General features: G+C 38.3%; 1 protein-coding gene across 5 annotated transcripts in view; it reads right to left on the reverse strand.

The window, feature by feature from the left end:
* kcnab2a (potassium voltage-gated channel subfamily A regulatory beta subunit 2a) overlaps positions 1 to 21,829 on the reverse strand; it is a 134,186-nt gene that overhangs the window by 40,536 nt on the left and 71,821 nt on the right. Inside the window, exon 1 of one of the 5 annotated variants that reach the window (XM_007251453.4) lies at positions 19,272 to 20,449. The exons of the other annotated variants lie outside the window; for them this stretch is intronic. Within the exon in view, the coding sequence (XP_007251515.2) occupies positions 19,272 to 19,480 (209 nt within the window). The 5' untranslated portion in view covers positions 19,481 to 20,449. Of the gene's footprint in view, positions 1 to 19,271; positions 20,450 to 21,829 lie in introns of those variants that run through there. 5 annotated transcript variants of the gene reach the window in all.

The following is a 21,829-nucleotide window of genomic DNA, read 5'->3' on the forward strand; positions in this document are numbered from 1 at the left end:
TATGAATTATGTTGCCAATTTAGCCTGTCTTACTTTACTTTCCTGTTAAAAGTTAAATGCACAATAGTCACATCGCAGGATGTGCGATGTCACTTAAAGCAATTAAATAAAACACATCGTGGTGCAAAATTTTGATTCTTGACACAAGAAGTAGATACACAGCGCTGTCTCTGTGTCCGTGTGATTGACAGGCTGCTGCTGCCTGAGAAGGGGGAGGGGGGCAGGAGTAAAACATGAAGTAACCGCATGGCCTCCATCCACATGGCTGGGCACGTGCGGAAAGCTGTGCACCTCAGTCCAGCACAGTTTTGCAGCGCAGATATTTCCAGTTACAGCTGAATTCACGCTTTTAATCCCAGAAAAACAAACGCTCTGATTTACATTTGAAATGTAATGTAATGTAAATGTTTAAAAGCCATTTAAATGCCTGATTAAAGGTGGAGGCGGGGCTGGTGATGCCATGGGCCCTGCATTGTTTAATATTGTGATATATATTGTCGAAAAAAAAGAACATTTGCAATGTAAACTTTTTCCAATATCGTGCAGCCCTAGCTTCTACTTTCCCTAGGTTCCTCAACTGCTTGGACAGTGTTTAAAAACTCCAGCAGTACTGCTGTTTATCTTAGAGTGTCTGACAAATGAGTCTCTTTGGTAAAATGAATTCGCTTGGCTCGATTTATCCACTCTTAAAAGGAGATCGCAACACAACGCACTTTTTTAAAGTACTTTTTGGCACGGTTGCTGTAAATCTATATTCTTACCATAAAAAAAAAAAAAAGTTTAAATCCCCAAAACCTACAGTCTGCAATTTTGGTATTGCAATCAGATGGAGGACACTACAGTCCACTTGTATTTTATATGTTTCATGGCTCTTCAGAAAACAGCAGTGGCCATGTGGAGTGCAATAATATTATTTCTGGGCCATTTAGTTAACAAGTGCCAACAGGGGCTAGCTGTCCGTCAGCTGGCTTCCAGGCACATGAGTGAACAGTATAAAGCCACGCGGCTGAAAGTCTGCGTTTGGCAGACCGAAGATTCAAGGGGGATCGTGAGGACACTGGGATTTAGAGGAGGGTCACAAGAGGTTGTGGGGAGGGAAAAAAATAAAAAATAAGACATTCACTTGAGAAGTTAAAGTGATTTCAGCTGTAATGGGCTTTTACCACAGTGAACACAGCCTTAGGCACTAATACATTTTACAGAGAGTAAAATTCATTATAACAATTACAATACTTAAAATACAGACAATGGCCAGGCAATATACTGTTACATAAAGACCTAAACCACTGCAGCAACCCCAGACCGGAGCTCTGTCCCCACAGGCTTGTACAGTAGGCTCTAGGCATGATGGGTGCATCACTTTTTACACTTTTTTATGCTCCATCACTCTGGAACAGGGTAAATCCAGACTCATCAGACCTTCTCAAGACCTTCTTTCATTGCTCCAGAGTCCAATCTTTACACTTCCTAGCAAACTGAAGCTGTTTTTGCCAGTTAGCCTCACTGGTTAGCCTCAAGTGGTTTTCCTAAGCCTATATAGCAGTTTAGTCCCAATCTCTTAAGTTTCCTTTGCATTGTGTGTAAGGAAAAGCTCTTACTTACACTATTAAACAGTTCCCTATGTTCTAGTTTTGTTTTCTACCATTTGATTTCACCAAACGTTTAAGTGATCGCTGATCACGATCGTTCTAGATTTTTTCAGACCACATCCCTTCCTTAAAGATAATATTATCTCACTGTCCTTCCACTTTTGAATAATTGATATTTAATTATATATTCTCTTTTTCTATATTCTATATTCTTTATTTATGTGCTAAAATAGTAGCACCATGTAAAATGATCAAAAATGCAAACTAACGTATCTTTTACAGCTCTTATCAGTTGTAGAAGCAGATTTTATATTATAATCATGGTGCAAAAATAACCTCCTTATAAAGTTCATATACACAACAGTCATGCTAACATGTCAACTTCAACCAAACAAACTTCAGTTTCTAAATCAGTTTTCTTTTTCTAATTTTTCTGCTATTTATAGGTTTATATTTGAGTAAAATGAACATTGTTGTTTTATTCTATAAACTACAGACAACATTTCTCCCAAATAAAAATATTGTAATTTAAAGCATTTATTTGCAAAAAAAATGAGAAATGTCTGATACAGAAAAAAAAGATGCAGAGCTTTCAGACCTCAAACAATGCAAAGAAAACAAGTTCATATTCATAAAGTTTTAAGAGTTCAGAAATCAATATTTGGTGGAATAACCCTGGTTTTTAATCACAGTTTTCATGCATCTTGGCATCATGTTCTCCTCCACCAGTCTTACACACTGCTTTTGGATAACTTTATGCCTTTATTCCTGGTGTAAAAATGTAAGCAGTTCAGTTTGATTTGATGGCCTTGTGATGTGATTATCCATCTTTCTCTTGATTATATTCCAGAGTTTTTTTAATTTGGTAAAAACAGCTCTTATCAGCTGTAGAAGCAGATTTTATATTATAATCATGGTGCAAAAATAACCTCCTTTTATGTTAGTTAAGAAAAATTACTCAATATATAAATATAATACTCTGAAAAACCGTGCCATGTGTAAGAGTTGCTTACAGGTTTCTTAAAAAAAAAAAAGCAAAAGTCTATCTACCCTGATGCCCTCTGGAATTCACATTAAAACAGTAATTTCTTTCAATTAATTATATTAATTTACTTAAATCGCACAACACTAGATTTTACTATATAGCATATTGCATTGTGTATCACAATTTCTCTTAAACTCAAGATATGACCTTGTTTTTTATGAGCCATAATCAGCCTCATACAGTCACTCAAGATGCTTGCTTCCCTGTACGCCCAGTCCGGTCTGAGCGGTCACGTGGACTTAAGAAGACTACTTGAGAAATCTGCAAGAGAGAGTGCCTTCAAATACAGTATAAATACACACTTCAGTATGCAAAGGCAGCAGCACACACACAATAACACGCTGCTTGAGTGCAGTATCCAGTGTTCCTTTGTTCATCAAATTTTGTGTTTACGTAATATTATTCCAGGCTCTGAGTATTCCACCTACGTCCTCTTCAAAAAGCAGCAGGCTCTACCTGAGATGAGTAAGATGTGCTTCAGCTGTGCTCTGGGAGGAGTTACGTTCCAAACCTACATTTATCCATCTTTTTCTTTCCTTCTCAAGCCCCCACAAAACATAAGAAAAGACTACAAAGCCCTGAATATCTCACTTTAAAAAAAAAAAAAAAAAAAAAAGATGCATATAGTTGGTAAAAGTAGATACCATGCCTCAATTAATCACCAGTCAGAGTTCTAAATGAGGAGCTTTTCGATTAAGTGTTTCTGATAATAGGCTACTACAGGCTGTTCTTAAACTGGAATGCCAATTTATTCTCATTAGTGCTCATATGAAGCGAGCGGGGTGATTTATTGCTGCAAATTAGGGCTGTCACTACTGATTATGTTTGAAATCAAGTCATCTACCGATTATTTTAAAGATTAAACAAGTAATCAGAAATCAGGCCTAACTCTGTAACTCTGAAACTATAAGAAATGAGAAACAGAATGCTTAAACTATAAAAAAAAGATTGAAATCATTCTTTACAGCCATTACAGAGAAATTAATCCTAATTTAGCCTTAGCATTTAACCCATACACGCTGGGGCTGCACAAAAACAATTTAAGCAGTGTCATCATAAAGTGCACATGCACAATAGGCATGTCAATATCATACATTTCTATAAGTGGTGAACCCAAACTTGAGTTTCTGAATCAGTTCCTCTGATTTTGCTACTTATAGGTTTATGTTTTAAATAAAATGAACATTGTACTTTCTCCCAAATTCCAAATAAAAATATTGTCATTTAGAGCATTCATTTGCAGAAAATGAGAAATGGCTGAAATACCAAAAAAAAAAAAAAAATCCAGAGCTTTCAGACCTCAAATAATGCAGCAAAAAAAAAAAAAAAAAAAAAAAACAAGTTCATTTTTATAACGTTTTAAGAGTTCAGAAATCAAGATTTGGTGAAATAAGTCCGGCAAGAATCACAGTTCTCATGCATCTTGGTATGTTCTCCTCCACCAGTCTTACACACTGCTTTTGGATAAGTTTGTGCCACTCCTGGTCAATTTGTTAACATTTTTAAGTGTTTTTTTTTTCCATAGATGTATTTTAAAAATAGCCTTACTCCTATTTTATTTCAGCTTGTTTCTATTCCAGCTTCTCATCGTTCAATAAAACCCCTATCCAGATAAATCTCTCCATCCAGATAGAGTGAATCTGATTGTGATTGGATGTAGAGAAGTATAAACATAAACCATTCCAACACCCTATTGTTTTATACTGTGATCCATTGCACCTGTACACCTGCAAATGTTAATAATTTAACTGTGTCACGACAAAACACACAGACTGAAAGGCTTGACAGTGAGATGTAAAACTGCTTTACATACGCCACATTGTAAGCCGGTTATTGTAGGTATGTTGTTCATCCTGTACAGTAATGCAACACTGACCCTCGTTCAGGGTGTTGAGTTTCCATTTTCCAAGACGTGACTGATGGGAACCTAGAACCTGATCTCTGCAGCTGACCACCGCCTCTCAAACCGCAGACAGAAAGAAGACTCCCAGACTAGTTAACAAAGAAAAGCTTAAATAGACTGCATACTCTGCTTAACTGTCTCAGAAAAGTCCCTACAGTGTAGTCTACACGGGGGGTCAGGCTCATCTATTGCTGCACAGTTTTTGCTGGTTAACCTCTAGTCCTTCATCAGTGCTCACAGGGTGCTGCAGATAGGATGTTTTCTTATGATGCTGCTGGAGGACTATTCTCAGTCCAGAAGTTAATCAGAGGTGTTTAAAAACTCCAGCAGCACTGCTGTTTCTGATCCAGACTTACAGACTTTTACAATGTCAGATCTGCTCTGTGGTGGTCTATCCTGTTGGTGTCCTAACTATTAAAAAACAGGATGAAAGGATGCTAATAAATAAAATAAATGTAAAACTCATATTATATAGATGTATTACACACAGAGTGATCTATTTTAAGCGTTTATTTTCTTTTAATTGTTGATTATGGCATAGAGCCAATAAAATCTAAAAAATCAGTATCTCAGAAAATTTAAATATTATATAAACCAATTTACAGTACTTCTGGCAGTGTGGGTAGTGTGCCAAGTCCTGCTGGAAAAGGAAATCCGCATCTCCGTAAAATCCAGACTAACAGACTTTTACCATATCACAGCAGCTTTGTGGTGGACTATCCTGTAGGTGTCCTGTCCATGGAAGAACAGGCTGAAAGGATGCTAATAAAGTATGCAGAGAAACAGATACAGGACTAAATCCTGTAATTATTATATAACTACACATATAAAGTGTTATGCTTAATCAGTGTATTATATAGCTCTAGATGTTACCCCAAGCATTCTCTATCTAATTCTTAATCAAAGACTTAATTATCACTTAAGATCAGAACAGTATCTGCTGGTAGCATTATCAGACTTTAGCTTCATCTGACCCAACGACTAAACAGATCAGGTATTTCATTAATGATTCAGTAGAGATAAGCAGAACAGGTGGAAGCTGAAACTGTTTGCAGCGTAGATTCAGCCCGAAGAGAAAACATAAGTAATTTATAAGCAGTCAGTGTAAATAAATGTGGTCTACTGCATTAATGCAAAGCTAATTAGTAGGGAGCTAAAAGGAAGCTTACGTGTCTATTTCTGGTGGAACATGGCTCAGATGAATACAGTGTATTTCTGGACAATGGCATTCTGCATGTGCCAGTGTAAATATGATTAAATCATACACATGCATATTTTAAATAAACCCAGCACAGCACACTATAGAGCATGTTCTTCTAATCAGAGCAGAGGATTAAAAATACAATGCAGATCCATGTGTCAGCGTTTAAGCTGTGCTGGTGAACTCGACTGCAGCAAAGCAGCTCCGTGGAACGGGCAACTGTTAGCACAGCTCCACCGAGCATTACTGCCTTCAGTATTTGCTCTTAACAAACATCCATCTGGCCATATTTCATGTAGGAGTGAGGCTGTACCGGGAGCTGGAACAGCAATAGTGAGCGCCACGAGTACTGTAAAATTTCAGCACGCCTACTCACTAACACTTACAGTGTTCGATCACCTCGCATCTTCTCAGCGCTCTGCAAACCCAAACACGCTGGATTGTGCTGTGGATGGAGGATATCCACAAGCCATGCCAACGCGGTGCGGGCTTGTACTTAACCAAAAACGGGAAAAAAAAAAAAAATCCAAATTAGAGCTGCAAAATTAAAAATTCTAACAAAATAAAAATAGTCATCGCAATATTGGTAAGTGTAAATATATCAAAGAGTATCACTTTATTTAAGTAATTCAGTTCAAAATGTGAAACTCATATATTATATAGATGTATTACACACAGAGTGAAAAAATTATATTACACAGTATAAGACCAATTGGTGTTTTTTTTTTTTTTAGCAGTGTGGGCAGTGTGCCTGCCAGGTCCTGCTGGAAAATGAAATCCGCAGCTCCATAAAAGTTGTCAGTAGCAGAGGGAAGCATGAAGTGCTGTAAGATTTTGTGGGAAAACAAAACTGCACTGACTTTAGACTTGATAATAAAACACAGTAGATCAACAGCAGCAGATGACAGACATGTCTCTCCAAACAAACCATTACTGATCATCAGTAAATTTGACATTTCACACAGTCCAAACTGCTCGAGGTCTAGTGTGAAGTTTCCACCAATCAGTTATGTTTTACAAATGATTTAGATATAGTACCTTCATCATTTAATTGTGTTCAATTGAATATCAAAATGTCTATATATTTAAATATATGTTTTTAAAAAAGGCTTTTATTGAAGGCCCTAATTTTGTTCCCCATAAATGTGTATATTTTCACCACTCAATCTCAGACACTCCACAGAATGTGTGCTCATCAGGAACTGTCAAAAGGCATTCTGGTTCTAGCGGCCATGTCTGCGATCGTGATGCTACACCATCTGTCATCATTTCTGTTAAGGAGCTATTTTGATGACACTCTTGCTGACATTAAACTAATTAGGTTCTGTAATTTAACAAACACTTCCATCTGTGGCAGCGCTACCCGCAAACAAATATGAAAGACAACACGACTGCCGACAATCAATTATATAAAGATTTTGTTGGTACAGCCACACAATTTATAGACCATCTGCACTCCGACAGCACAGAGCGGTGTGAGGAAAACTGAACTACCAACTTAAAACTTAAAACAAAACATTGGCTTGCAGAAAAGTGAAGTACCAAAGCGGACAGGCAGTAAATCAGTGCTTCTAAATTATACACAGACGCAAGTGGCAGTGGGAGCTCTTCATCTTTTTATGAGGCACCAGAGTAGAGGAGAGGGATAACACGCCTTTAATGCCTCACATGCTTCAGTAGCCCAAAATACTTTTTAAAAAATTTCAGTTGTACACTGTTCATAAAACTACACTGTTTTGAGAGAAGAAATTGTACAACATGCATAAAAGAATAATACCAAACAACATAAAAAAAAGCTGTTTAGATCCTTCCCTTTTCAAAATGTCCAAAAGGTCCTGCCTTAGGAAAAATGCCAATGCCCACACATTTTATACCCTTGTTGCCATGCTTGAACTCATCAACATTCAAGCCGTTCAGATGTTTAGATCACCACTGAGCCAAATGAGTTTTATTATGTGCTTTTACCAACACCTGGTAGCAAACACTGAAGGAGAAGTTAAAAAAACATTTTTCACATATCGCCGTGCATTATGCTAACGCTTAGCACAACAAGCTAACACACTGGAGTAATGGTAGCTCAGTTCTGTGGACTTCTGAGAACAGCACTTTATCTGAGGAGCTCCTGCTGCTGTTCCTTGCAATATAACTGCTGTTTCTATCAGCATACTTAAACATTAAGAGTTTCTGTTTATAGTGTTTATCGAGCTATTCAAAATATTTAGTTTTGTAAAGGAAGCTATGTAGTGTAGTAGTGTAAAGAAAACCCAACAGTACTCAAAGCTTTAATTTCTTAGTGTTTTACATTATATGCACTCCAAACAGTACAGTACAGTACAGTACGGTACAGTAAGTCACAAACTTATGTAAAAGCCCAGTTATGCAAAAAAAAAAATATATAATAATAAAAATACTGTGATATACCATACAACTGTCAGAAACTTAAAATATACAATGATATATATATTTTTTGGTCATACTGCCCAGCACTACTTTAAACATATAGTTAAAGGAAGTGGGCAGCATGTACACTCTTAATTATTCGCTTTATTAGGAGCATTATATTTATATGTATAAGTAATATTTGCATCATAGAACATCCCTTGGATATTATGTTCTATGTTGGAAGTCTCTTGTCTGCTTTTCCTGTAGATTTTTAAGAGCATCTTCATGGCCATATTCACAGTGACACCGCAATGCCAAAAGTCTGATTATTATCGTCTTCATCTGCTAATCACGGCGCGGTATAATGAAACGTGGGAATGTGCTTTCTTTATTTGCATATGCTGTGCAACCAACCAGACTGGCTCTGCACAATTCCAAAGTGGAAATCACACCAGGTTACTGCCTAACCGTGACAGCTGGGACCTGTCGAGACCAGCTGACCAGCTTCATACGCAGAAAATATATACACCAGCAGATCTGCTGGGACCAGCACCGCACCTACTTTACATAATGATTAAACCATTTTGCTCGCCTGACCAAAGCCATTTAGTCAATCTGCAGAGCGGAGATGAGGACGCCTTTCACTCTCCGAGATCTCACAGAGTATGTGGTTGATATTTAGATATAAATGGTGGGATGTTTTCACCTCCATTAAGGCAAAATTTCCACCTCTGGTCTTGCTCCTATCATACTGTTCCCAATCATCATCTTCCCATCTCTTTCTACCCAAAATCTACACACAGAGTAGATGATGACAATCTCCATATCCTAAGGGATTCTCACTTAAAGCATAATGAGATCACACTGATTTGTTTTTCCCTGAAGAGAATCTAAGGAGCATTACTGTGACTCACTTTCAATCATATCTGACTCCAGGACCATTTTATAACCATCGTAACACAATACATATGCTCTAGCATATGCATTAGCATTTATATGGGAAATACATTAGCATAAATTAAGCAATAATCATATTTCTAGGATATCAGTCCATGCTGTATGAGTCTTATAAATTCATCTCTGATTAGGATGATAAATTAAATTCTCAAATGTATGTAAATGGATGATTTTCAACAGAGTGGTTATGTGAAAAGCCTACGGAGCCACTTAAGGGACATGGATATTTTTTCTAGGTGGTGCTAACCAGATACTATGTGGCTCAGTGAACAGTTATTATTAGTATCTGATGCTTACCACACCGTACAGTACAGTACAGTATCAAAAACAGGCTTGAGAACACCTTTTAATTCAATGTTTTTCTTTATTTATTTCTTAATTTAATATATTTTCTACATTGTAGATTAATTCATATAAAATACATGACAACAATTAAGGGACACATTAAGGGAATTACATAGTAAGCAGAATATAGGTGTTAGTCCTCCACATTAATCCCCTGATCTAAACCTGATGAACTGATGGTGATTTGAGGTGATTTAATTGGGATGAGCTGGAGCTTCACTATTTTTCAGAACCTCCAGGAACTCCTTCCTTCAAGACGCTGAGAAAACTATTCCAGGTGACTCTCCCTCATGAAGACACTTAAAGAGTGTGCAGATCTGTTTTCAAAGATACATCTAAAGTATAAAACATATTCTGGTCCAGCGAGTGGTCCAGCGAGCTAAGCACTGCCACTATGATCAGGAGATCGCTGGTTTGAATCCTGGTTATGTAGCTTGCCATCAGCTACCAGAGCACTAAGAGAACAAAATTGGTCTTGCTCTCTCTGGGTGGGCAGATGGTGGGTGATCTTTCCCCTCATCACTTCTTAGAGTGATGTCGATCAGGACATGGCGTCTGTGAGCTAATGTATTTACTGATGCTTTTCTCAGAGCGTTAGCGCTGTGATGCTACTCGGTAATGCTGCATCAGCAGCAGTTCAAAAAGAGGCGGAGTCTAACTTCACATGTGTCGGAGGAGGCTGTGCTAGTCCTTACCCTCCTGGTGTTGGGTCATAACTAGTGATAGGGGAGTCCTAATGAGTGGGTTGGGTAATTGGCCTTGTAAATTGGGAAGTAAATGGGATAAATATTAGGAAAAAACTCATTCTGGTTTGTTTAACACTTTTTGCTCATGTGATCTTGTACAGTTTTAATATTAAATTTATATAATGTAAAAGGTCACAAAAAGAAAGAAAATACATTGAATGAGAAGAGGTGAGTCCAATTTTCTGACTGGTTCTGTATATAGTGCTCACTACACAGTATCTAGTGATCACTACATAGTATCTGTTGCTAGTGCTCTGGTACTTAACATACAGTATCTGGTACACATTACTTTTTTTAAGCTAAAAAATTCACACCACGCAGAGCAGAAAATATGCTTAAAATGTAGCACAGGTTGCACAGAATCAGTTCTCAAATTTATATATTTTGATTTTTTTTTTCTTTTTTTGCGTTTTGTTCGCATTTACTCAATTAAGCTACACTGATTTATTTCATCATAGTGTAACTAGCAGTTTCTTCTCACGAAACATCCGTAGTTCCTCCTGCAGCAACACCTGAACATTCAACTTCATGTGCAAAAGTATTAAATGAACGTGAGGCAGGAACAGGCATGCTGCAGTCTATCCTGAGTTCCAGGTAGTGAATCCACACTTCTATCCAGTGAAGTGTTGAAATGTACTCGACAGCTGCGTCTACCTCTCCTGGAGGAGGTGCTCCCAATGTGACAGGACCGAGTCCAAGTCGAGCCTCTGCTGCACACGAGAACTGGTTAATTCCATGAATGTGGAAGATTATACTCATTACCCTAATCTGCTATGCTGCATTATGTCAGCCTATAGTGCAAATGTTCTGCTATTAACCAGTTATTACCTCAACTACACAACCAGCTTTGGAACCCGGTAGGTTTAAAAGGGTGCAGGCACATTTTTGATTGTTTTAGGAATTAAATGTTAGTATGTATACATTTTTCTAGTTTTAAAGTTGCATAATCTATAATATTAGAGATGGGACAATCGATCGGCAGTAGGGGTGTGACGAGACACTAATATTACGAGACGAGACGAGACATGATACTGGGTTCATGAGAACGAGACGAGACGAGATTTAAAAAATAAAATTTTAAAGAAAACATTAAAAAAAAACTGGCTTGAAAACTAGAGTTTTATTTGACAAAATCATATAACGCAAACTTAACAGACTTGTGAGTTTCTCTCACACATTGACTCTATAAGAAATAGAAATAAGACTAAGAATTAAAAATAAATATAAAACTTTTCTAGGTCTTATATAGTGCAAACAATAAGTGCAAACCACAAGCAGTCATATTAAGCCTATGGTTTGTGTTTTTTACTCCTAAATTTCTTGTAGTTTATCTATGCATAACCACAACCAGTCATATTAAGACTAAGCTTGAAGTGCAAACAGAGACAGAATATTTTTTTAATACAGTACAGAGCAAAGGGATTAGTACAACTGCCTATGGAACGGTCACATGTAGGATTTACTTACAGTATTTACTAGGGCTGTGAATCTTTGGGACAGTAAAAGCACTGTCGCGCGGAGTTTTTTTAACTGTACCGCGGGGCTCACCTACTGTCGCGCGGAGTTTTTTAACTGTACCGCGGAGCTCACCTACTGTCGCGCGGAGCTTTTTAACTGTACCGCGGGGCTCACCTACTGTCGCGCGGAGCTTTTTAACTGTACCGCGGAGCTCACCTACTGTCGCGCGGAGCTTTTTAACTGTACCGCGGAGCTCACCTACTGCCGCGCGGATCTTTTTAACTGTACCGCGGGGCTCACCTACTGCCGCGCGGATCTTTTTAACTGTACCGCGGGGCTCACCTACTGTCGCGCGGATCTTTTTAACTGTACCGCGGGGCTCACCTACTGTCGCGCGGAGCTTTTTAACTGTACCGCGGAGCTCACCTACTGTCGCGCGGAGCTTTTTAACTGTACCGCGGTTCTCACCTACTGTCGCGTGGAGCTTTTTAACTGTACCGCGGAGCTTTTTAACGGTACCCTGGAGCTTTTTAACGGTACCGCGGAGCTCACCTACTGTCGCGCGGAACTTTTTAACTGTACCGCGGAGCTCACCTACTGTCACGCGGAGCTTTTTAACTGTACCGTGGAGCTCACCTACTGTCACGCGGAGCTTTTTAACTGTACCGCGGAGCTTTTTAACGGTACCGCGGAGCTTTTTAACGGTACCGCGGAGCTTTTTAACGGTACCGCGGAGCTCACCTACTGTCGAGCGGAGCTCACCTACTGTCGAGCGGAGCTCACCTACTGTCGAGCGGAGCTCACCTACTGTCGAGCGGAGCTTTTTTATTACTGTACCACGTAGCTTTTTTTTACTGTACCGCGGAGCTCACCTACTGTTTTTTTTCCCCGCAAGACAGGTTTAAGCTTGAAGAAATCTCGTCACACCCCTAATCGGCAGTGTATCGTATCGGCCATTTTTCAGCCAAAATACGGTATCGGCGATCGGCCGATATTCCTCCGATTTTGGCAGATCTGATTCATGAGTTTAGGGTTAAGCAGTTAGTCAGTGCTGTGAGTGGATTACCGGTGAAACTGCTCACTTACAAGAAGCTGCAGTTCCGCATCCAGAGTAAAATTAGCAAAACTGTCTCTAAACTGGCTGATTATATACAGAGTACATACCAAACATATACTGGTGCAAACCAGTGTTTACACTAGCACTGGAAATTCTCTTTAGTCTATGCTTAGTCTTAAACAGACTCTGGGATGCCTGCTCATGATCAAAGCCCAAAAACAGAGCTATTAATTCCCAGCCAAGATTCCATAGCAATCGAAAGGAATTACTAGGTTACTCTTCACTTCTGAAGCCATGGCAAAACTGGATAATTACATAATCCATCAATTAGTTCTGCTTCCTCTAGAAAACTTGCTGCATATCTTAAGCTCAACAGTTTCCATCAAGGCAAAGGACGGTCCAACCTGTTGCTAAGCAACCTAACTTTCTGATGGCTTGCGTTTAACCTCGCAACTTCACTCACTTTCTGCAAACACATGCACTCGCGAAAAACACTCCAAAACTAACTCTATAAACTCCAGCACGAAACAGAGCAGCAATTATGATTAGCTGCTTTTTTTCTATTCTTTTTTGTTGGAACATCTGCCCATGTTCTGCCTGATGCCCTGCAGTTCTTCATGCACTACCTGCAAAGCTCATTTGCATTTGCATATGTGCACAAAAGATCAAGCACTTTTTTTTTTTGAAGCAGAGTTCATTTTGTTAATTGAAACAACGACAAAAAAAATATTGGTTGATGACCTATTTTTCACAATGTAAAAGTGCTGTCTATGATTGGAGGCCTCACACAAACTCATAAGCGTGCTGAACAGTGACCAGCCTTACTCACAAGATAACAGCCTATACTGGTGTGGGCTTTCCCAAGACATCCCCTATAAGGAAACTTTATGATCAGAAAAAAAAAAATAAAAAAAAAAAATAAAAAAAAAAATACAATACTGTAGACATAAACGTCAGATGTTCATGTTTTGCCCTTCCTCTTGCTCTCAAACAACATCCTAAACTCTCTAAAATTACTTTTTCTGAATCTTTGTGGAACATAAAACAAACTACAGTCATTATATTTTTATAGTGTTCCTGATCTTTCTTTTTCACAGAGTAAATTTAATAAAACAGCTGCCGAAGCCACTGGAGAAGGTAAGAGGCCGTATTCTATTATTCTACCTGAAGTGCACTTTGTACATGTATATTTTAATATCTGCCATTATAATGATGCTCTACATTTGAGCCTGGATGTCAGAATTTCATCTGGAACCTACAGGTCGGATTTCCTACTCGGTAAGTAAGGAGAGACTCACATACCCTGAGATCTAAAACAAAGATGGCCGTCGCCTGCATCAACCGTAGTTAAAGCAACAGTATAATCCAATTTATTAGCACTATCTATTTGTGCTTCATTAAATTAGTCATATACACAAACTACAGTAATCTAACTAAAAATACAAAAAATGCTGCAGACTGTGGCGATGTAAAATATGCACACTGTTGAAAAATGTCAAACATGGTGTATAAAATATGTTAAAGTTCACTTTTACTTTAGTTTGTTTTGTTTCAGAATGTATTATACATTGATAAAATATACAGGGTTCATACACTTTTTAAACCAATAAACTTCCATGATTTTTTATGACTTTTATATGCCTTCAAGGTTTTTAAAACAAAAAATGGACAATAAAACCAAAAATCAACTAAACTATAATTAAAATTGATTATAGTAGGCCTAAAATTAATCTGGTACACAATGTTTAAAGCTCACCTTCCGTCGTTTTTTCTTTCATTTTAAAATGTCTAGTTGTGGTCTCTAGTATGAATGAATGACATGTGAGCCGTTTTTGTAAAAAAAAAGTGCTCAGGTGTCTCTGTATAGCTCTTTTTTAATGGACTGTTTTAGGAGTGTGTCCAAAATGACCGGATTCCAGCTTTGCTCATGAATATTCATACATGCAAACAGCATGCAAATATCTCTCCTCTGATTGGCTAGGAGCACTGCGACGCCCCTCTACCGCTCTGCCGCTCACTGCCGCTATATCAATATATAATATATACATTTGTCAGGCTTTGTTTAGGAAAAATGTATATATAATAACATACAAATATATATATATAACATACAAAAACTAAACGACTGAAATGTAACTTATGTAAACTAATACACATTTTAGTCAACAGCCTAAAACTAAATCATTTTTGATAGCATCAGTCTAAACGCTGAGCTGTGCCGTTTCATAACTGCTTTCCGTTGCTCTGAGGAGCGTTTACATTAGGGCGCACATGATCGAAATTCACTCTGACAAGAACAGCAGCACAACTCAAGCTGCTTCCTCCTCTGGGCAATTACACACACACACACACACACATACACACACACACAAATTCGGAGAACCCTCTAAAGGAGGGCATATTCCACTATTCAGCATCCATATGGCAGTGAGAGAGAGAGAGAGAGAGAGAGAGAGAGAGAGAGAGAGGGAGGAGAGACAAATTAATTAATTCAGCAAATCAGGAGCTCACACACACACACACACACACACACACACACAGAGGAACACAGTGAGGTATGTGAACAACTGCTCCTCTCGTTCTCTCTCAGCATCATTAAAGCAGATCAGCTCAGACTCATGCTCCTCTATCGCCAAAAGCTACTCAGCCAGCCACTGGCAGAAGTTCAGATGCCGACCCCACAGTCAATATGGGGGCTTCCTGATGCCGGAAGGATCTTTGAACAGGTCCCTCAGGGGTCTCAGAGCATTTCCATGACCTACATCATCCAGGAAGGCAACATACGGGGTCGGCATCAAATTTCCAATTTATTTTTAAATAAAAACCAACTGAATATTGATACACAGGGTTTTACTATTAGGAAAGAGAAAAAATATGAAATACCAGGGTTGTGTACTGGCAAGAATCCGGCGATGCAATAAATACCATAATACAGAAGTAATGCGTCAATATATTGCAATATACTACGATACTGTAAGCATGATGATTGGATTTTTTTTTAGGAAAAAAAAAATATGATAATCAATACTGTGTTTTTGATTATCACTACAGTACTGCAAAACATAATAATGTGATACTTTGATATATTGATATTTTTCCACACCACTATGACAGACCTCACAAATAAGGAGAGATTATACCCACTGGTTTGTCCTGATCCAGCCTTTATTATTATTTATATTGTACTTGAGAACCAAAAACCTAACAAACCAGCATCTGATATCTATCTATCTAGTGTACACTGCTGCACAGAATATATATACATAAAATGTGTAAAAATTAAGACACTTCAGTTTCTGAATCAGTTTCTCTGATTTTCCTATTTATAGGTTTATGTTTGAGTAAAATGAACATTGTTGTTTTTTTTCTATAAACTACAGACAACATTTCTCACAAATTTCCAAATAAAAATATTGTCATTTAGAGCGTTTATTTGCAGAAAATGAGAAATGGCTGAAATAACAAAATATGCAGAGCTTTCAGACCTCAAATAATAATGCAAATAAAACAAGTTCATATATTAATTAAATTCTTGAGTTTAAAAATCAATATTTGGTGGAATAACCCTGGTTTTTAATCACAGTTTTCATGCATCTTGGCATCATGTTCTCCTTCACCAGTCTTACACACTGCTTTTGGATAACTTTATGCCTTTACTCCTGGTGCAAAAAATCAAGCAGTTTAAGCTTGGTTTGATCATCCATCTTCCTCTTAATTATACTATATATACACACTGTATATTCAGTCCCAGATCCACATTTGGATGCACATTTAGATGACAACAGGCAACAATCCTAAAACACCCAGAAGGTGATTGCAGAAGGCGTCCTGAATTCAGGCTGCTCTAAAACTATCACAGATCAAAACTAATATCTCAATATTTTTTCATCCCATATGGTAATAACCAAAACATTTCTGAGACAAAGCCACATGTTCCAAATTGTATTAAGCTACTTTTATTAACACTGAGCTGTAGATACACAAGATAAATTCTACAGACGGAAAGATCAATCGGCTATGTATCGGTATTAGAAGAGAAAGGCAAACTGTTGGAGCTAATTGTCTATATCGATATAAACAATACGGTCTGATCTTATATCTAATTTTTTAAAACACAAAATATTGCCAAGCCCTAATCTACACAATTTATTATATATATTGAGATATTTTTAGACAAACAGTAACAGAAGTGAATGCTATATTCTATACTCAGCACTTTGACTTATTCTAAATTTACAAAACTAAATCTAATTACACAGTAATACACGTAAAGGCTGTATTATTCCTTTTAACATTACATACATGCTATTTAGCTTGCGGTCTTATCCAGAGCAACTTCCTTTTGAATTACGTTACATATGTATATGTACTGCTAGAAATCTTGCCCAAGGACTCTCATTAGTGCAGTGCGGTGTTCATGCCCAGGTGGGAATTTGAACCTCAGTCTGCCACAGGGGATGAACTGTTGTTATTAACTAGGCTAAAACAACCAGTGTTAATGATGTTGTTGTGATTAAACTTGCAGTTAATGTTCTATAAGCACTGACAATACTGAAGTAAGTAAATAAGTACTAATATTCTGTATTCCTGCCAAGTCAACTAAACTTTCCATGAGAATTATAAAGAACATCCATCTCTCTTAGGCTCCCATTAAATACAATCTACATTAATTCCATAAGTTGTAATGATTAACCTCAAAGCCAGCAATAGCTTTAAACAACAAAAATATATATTTTTTCTTCTAAATATACACCTAGGGGTGTGCCATATCGCATCGTACGCAATAATATCGCCAACATTTTTGAATATCGTGAACGATAAAAAAAAAAAATATTGTGCCATATCACCCACCCCCACTTATCACATAAATACTGTTTTTAGCAAAAGTAAAATTTAAACTGTTCTCATTTCCCATTATATATCTACTAGAGACAGATTATGTCTGTCCAGAATCATTTATATTACTTTAATCCTGGATATATGGAGATATTTAGAGTGCATTATAAGTATCATGACATTCTGGATCATTGACTTCTGTTACAAATCTGACCAAATTCTTGCATCTTTTAATATCTCAGGTAAGGGTGTGACATAAGTCATATGCAATAATAAGATAAAATTTTCATTTTGTTGCAGTAGTGTATTCTTGAAAAAAAAAAATTATATCGCCAAGAGTATCGTTATCGTGAAAATACCATAAAATATCGTGCTAATATTTTAGGGCCATATCGCCCACCCCTATATACGCCACAACCTGGCATCCTTTTACATTACATACTACATTACCCCACACACATTAAAAAAAAAAAAAACACTATGATGTATTGTAATGCTGATCACATTTCAAAGTGTTATTTAATAACCTCTATACTTTATTTTTTCATCAAACAGGGGAAATAGAAAAGCATGCTGGGAAAAGCTCTGGGGTTTTCGTGAAGAGGCTGAGATGGAGACACTGAAGGATTATTAATATGGATTGCCAGAAGACAATTGGGTTATGATGATTAAAGAACACAGTTAGCATCAATCTTAAGGCAGCATTATGGTAATGCTGCAGGATCCGCTGCATGGTTGGAGGGGTAATTGCATCAACAAGCTGAATTCATTCAAAATAATCAGGGCACTTTAGAGAAGTAAAAAGCTACTGTGTTGATCCGATATGCTTCCTGATGGGACAAATCAAATTGCTCTGCAAAATATTAGGAAAATTGAATTTTCTGTCTTCAAACAAGAATGAAAAGTGGTGAAAGGAAAGGTTTTGTATTTTTCTCGTGTTTTAATCATCGAAAGGCCACAATGTTGGAGCTATAATATTTTAACTTAATTTGTACATATTTCTGGGTCTGTCTTGTTGACTTTACTTTTCATCTAATGATACAGAAGCTGTGGCCCTAAAATTATATCACGATATTTCAGGGTTTTTTCTCAATATCGATACTCTTGGCGATATTACAAAACACTGAATTAAAAAATATATATATTTCTAAAATACACTACTGCAACAAAATAAAAATTTTATTGTATTATTAAAAACGATATGATATGGCACACGCCTAACTGAGAGATTAAAAAAAAAAAAATAAAAAAAAAAATAAAAAAAAAATTGTAACAGAAGTCAATAAACCAGAATGTCTTGATACTAATAATGCACTCCGTATATCTCTATATATCCAGGATTAAAGTAAAATAAATGATACTGGACAGATATAATCTCTAGTCTCTAGTAGATATATAACGGGAAATCAGAACAGTGTGAATTATCATTTTGCTTAAAACAGGAAAAAGTAGCACCCTAATGTAATAATCAGGGGTAGGCAACATGCCACGATACTTTAGGGTATAATTTCGTTCACGATATTCAAACATGTTGGCGATATTATTGTGCTCGATACGATATGGCACACCTGTAGCTCACACTGTTAATTCTATCAGTTTTTCTTGTCTATCTCCTTTTACTTTATTTAAACTACAAAAGTTTGGCAAAAGTTCAGCTTCCACACGTAAATTCATCATGTAGTACCAAGACTTTCTACCTCTAGAACCCACTCTGTTGTTTCCTCTACTACACACACACAAGCCTTCTCCTACCTATACTTCATGCCGGTCCTCATGCTCTGGTCACTCGAGGAGGGCACGCTCTGGACGGACAGCTGGCCGAGGCTGCGGGCCACCATGGCCACGGCCCTGAACTTGCTGCGGGTGCCAGTGTTTGGGCTGTTGGCGTTCTGCCGGTTGAGTCTGTCGTCCGTGCTGCGGCTCATGGACCGGTGGTCCGTGCACACGAAGGACACCTGCATCCTGACCGGGAGGATGCAGGGTGGTCAGGAGAGGAAGTCGGGAAATCAGTCAAAATTCCTAAACTAAGAAGCAAGGGTAGTGTCACTGTCCTAAAACTCTTAAGACTCAAAGGTCCAAAAGCTACGAGGAAGACAGACACGATAGTGGTGGAAAAAAGGATGGAGAGGATCTCTCTCTCTCTTTCAAACACGCTGTGGTAAATCCGGTGAAGGCAAAAGAAAACCAAAAACTGTGGTTTGGAGGAGGTTTGCAGATCTCCAGGAGTGATCCACCCTAAATCTTCAGTCTTAACGGACTGTAAGTTGAGCTTTCTCAGTCGGATGCTCCAGTCTCAGCCTTGGGTAAGACCAAATTAAGTGGATGAAGGAAGAAAAGAAGTATAAAAGCAAGGGTTAGCGAGCGCTGGATGAAAGCGCGCTGATCCGTGCCTCAGCTGTGTTTAGTCAACGACGACTACAGCAGCAGCAAGTAAAAAGCCGCCTCAGCGTGCCTTCAAACGCATCAATCGTCCGTGGAACTCCAGCACTTCTCCAGGTCCGGCAGATTAAATCCTTTGCCACATTTCCTCCCGAAATTTCAGCTTCTTACTCAGAGCAACTCAGCATTAGTCCAGTTAACCCCATTCCAAACTGCAAAATGCATTCAGTCTGCTGGTGATGCTTTTCCCCTTTTTTAACTGTTTTAATCAACTGACACACTGACACTGAACAGAAGCAAGACTTCAGTGCGCTCAGTGCTACAAAATAAATACTCACACACAAATGTAATCACATCGCGCTCTCAAACAAACACTTTCACCATGAATCGAGAACAAACCTCGCGCAACTACAGGGAACAGAGGCGCAGATCTTCTTCAGTAGCGTCTTCTTTTGAAGGACCCCCCCTGGCGAGTGTGTGTTTTCCTGCCGCAAGCGCGTTCGCCCGTCAGTCAAAGAGCCACCTCACGTTTGCAGGCGCTCCTTGGCAGGGATTAAACTTATATGTGCCTGCCCAGAGAGAGACACAAAAGAGGCAGAGCGCGTGTGAAAGAAGAGGGTGGGGGGGTGCAGCGAGGGTGGGAGGGACGGTGGAACGAGCGCTGGAATAGTGGGAGGTGAGAGTGAGAGAGATATAAAAGGAGTGAGAGCAGTGAGGCAGAGAGGACAAGAGCGAGTGTGCGCTGCTGAGAGGCTTGGGCTTTGAGGTTTTAGTCACTGATTCTCTGCGTGACAAATCAGAAAAGAAAGAGCGGGCAAGTGCTGTGAACTCAGGCTCGATGTAAAACCAAGGAGCTATGAAAATGTGTGGATCGCAGGCTTGCGTAATGTACAGTAATATACAGTATAATATATATATAATGTATATATATACATATATAATAAAATGTAGTCCGACTGACCGCTCAATGTGCGTCAAACGTAGAGCTGTTAAGAGTGGACTGCAGCCCATTATTAGAGTTCACCCACCAGTCAAGCCTGTCCCAATCTGACAATACACCCAAACACTTGCCTCTAATTGATGTCAGTTCTCCTCGACTCCTTGTATGTGCTAAGTATTCTATCGGCCCATAATTGACAGCCATTGCGTTCCACTGTGTGGCAAAAATACCCAATTACCACAGTACTACAACAGGGTGTAATATGGCTGATGACAGGAAACAGATACCACTAACCAATTAGCCAAGGAACACATCGAAACACACAGAAGCTTCGGCTATAAATAATAACGTTGGCAGGTCAAATAAAATGTCATTATAATTGGAGTGGGTATAAGGTGGGGGAGACGGCTGTGGCACATATTTGTACAGCGATGAAATAAAGAAATTTAACTAACTTGGACCTGCCACTCGTCTACTGAGGAGATAATTAAAGGCAACGTAGAGCAGAGGACCACTGCTGTGAATGAAGCTGGTGAAGTGGCGTTCCTTTGGTGAATGAATCTTGCAGTCAAGCAAACACCTTAGGTCCACCTAAACTGAACAAACCGTACCAGGAAGCAGCGGGTTTAATGAAATGCAATATAGAGGAGTCTCGTTCTTCAAAAAAAAACAAAAGGTCCTGGCCTTTGGTTTTTTAATTATTTTCTGATATTATTGTCTAAAGCACTACTAGGACAGGATTATTATTTCTTTAACTCTCTAAAACATAACGGCCTAAATGTGAGTCCCATACAATTTACGTAACTCAGAGTAATTACTGAATAATAAGTCGTTATTATTATTTTTTTATTATTTTATTACCAAACACACTCATTATGACTCCCCCTATCACTAGAGAGAGAAGACTAGCACATGCCTCCTCTGATACATGTGAAGTCAGACTCCGCTTCTTTTCAAACTGATGCTGATGCAGCATTGCCGAGTAGCATCA

This window comes from Astyanax mexicanus, chromosome 24, assembly GCF_023375975.1.
Source record: "Astyanax mexicanus isolate ESR-SI-001 chromosome 24, AstMex3_surface, whole genome shotgun sequence".
NCBI lineage: Eukaryota > Metazoa > Chordata > Actinopteri > Characiformes > Acestrorhamphidae > Astyanax > Astyanax mexicanus.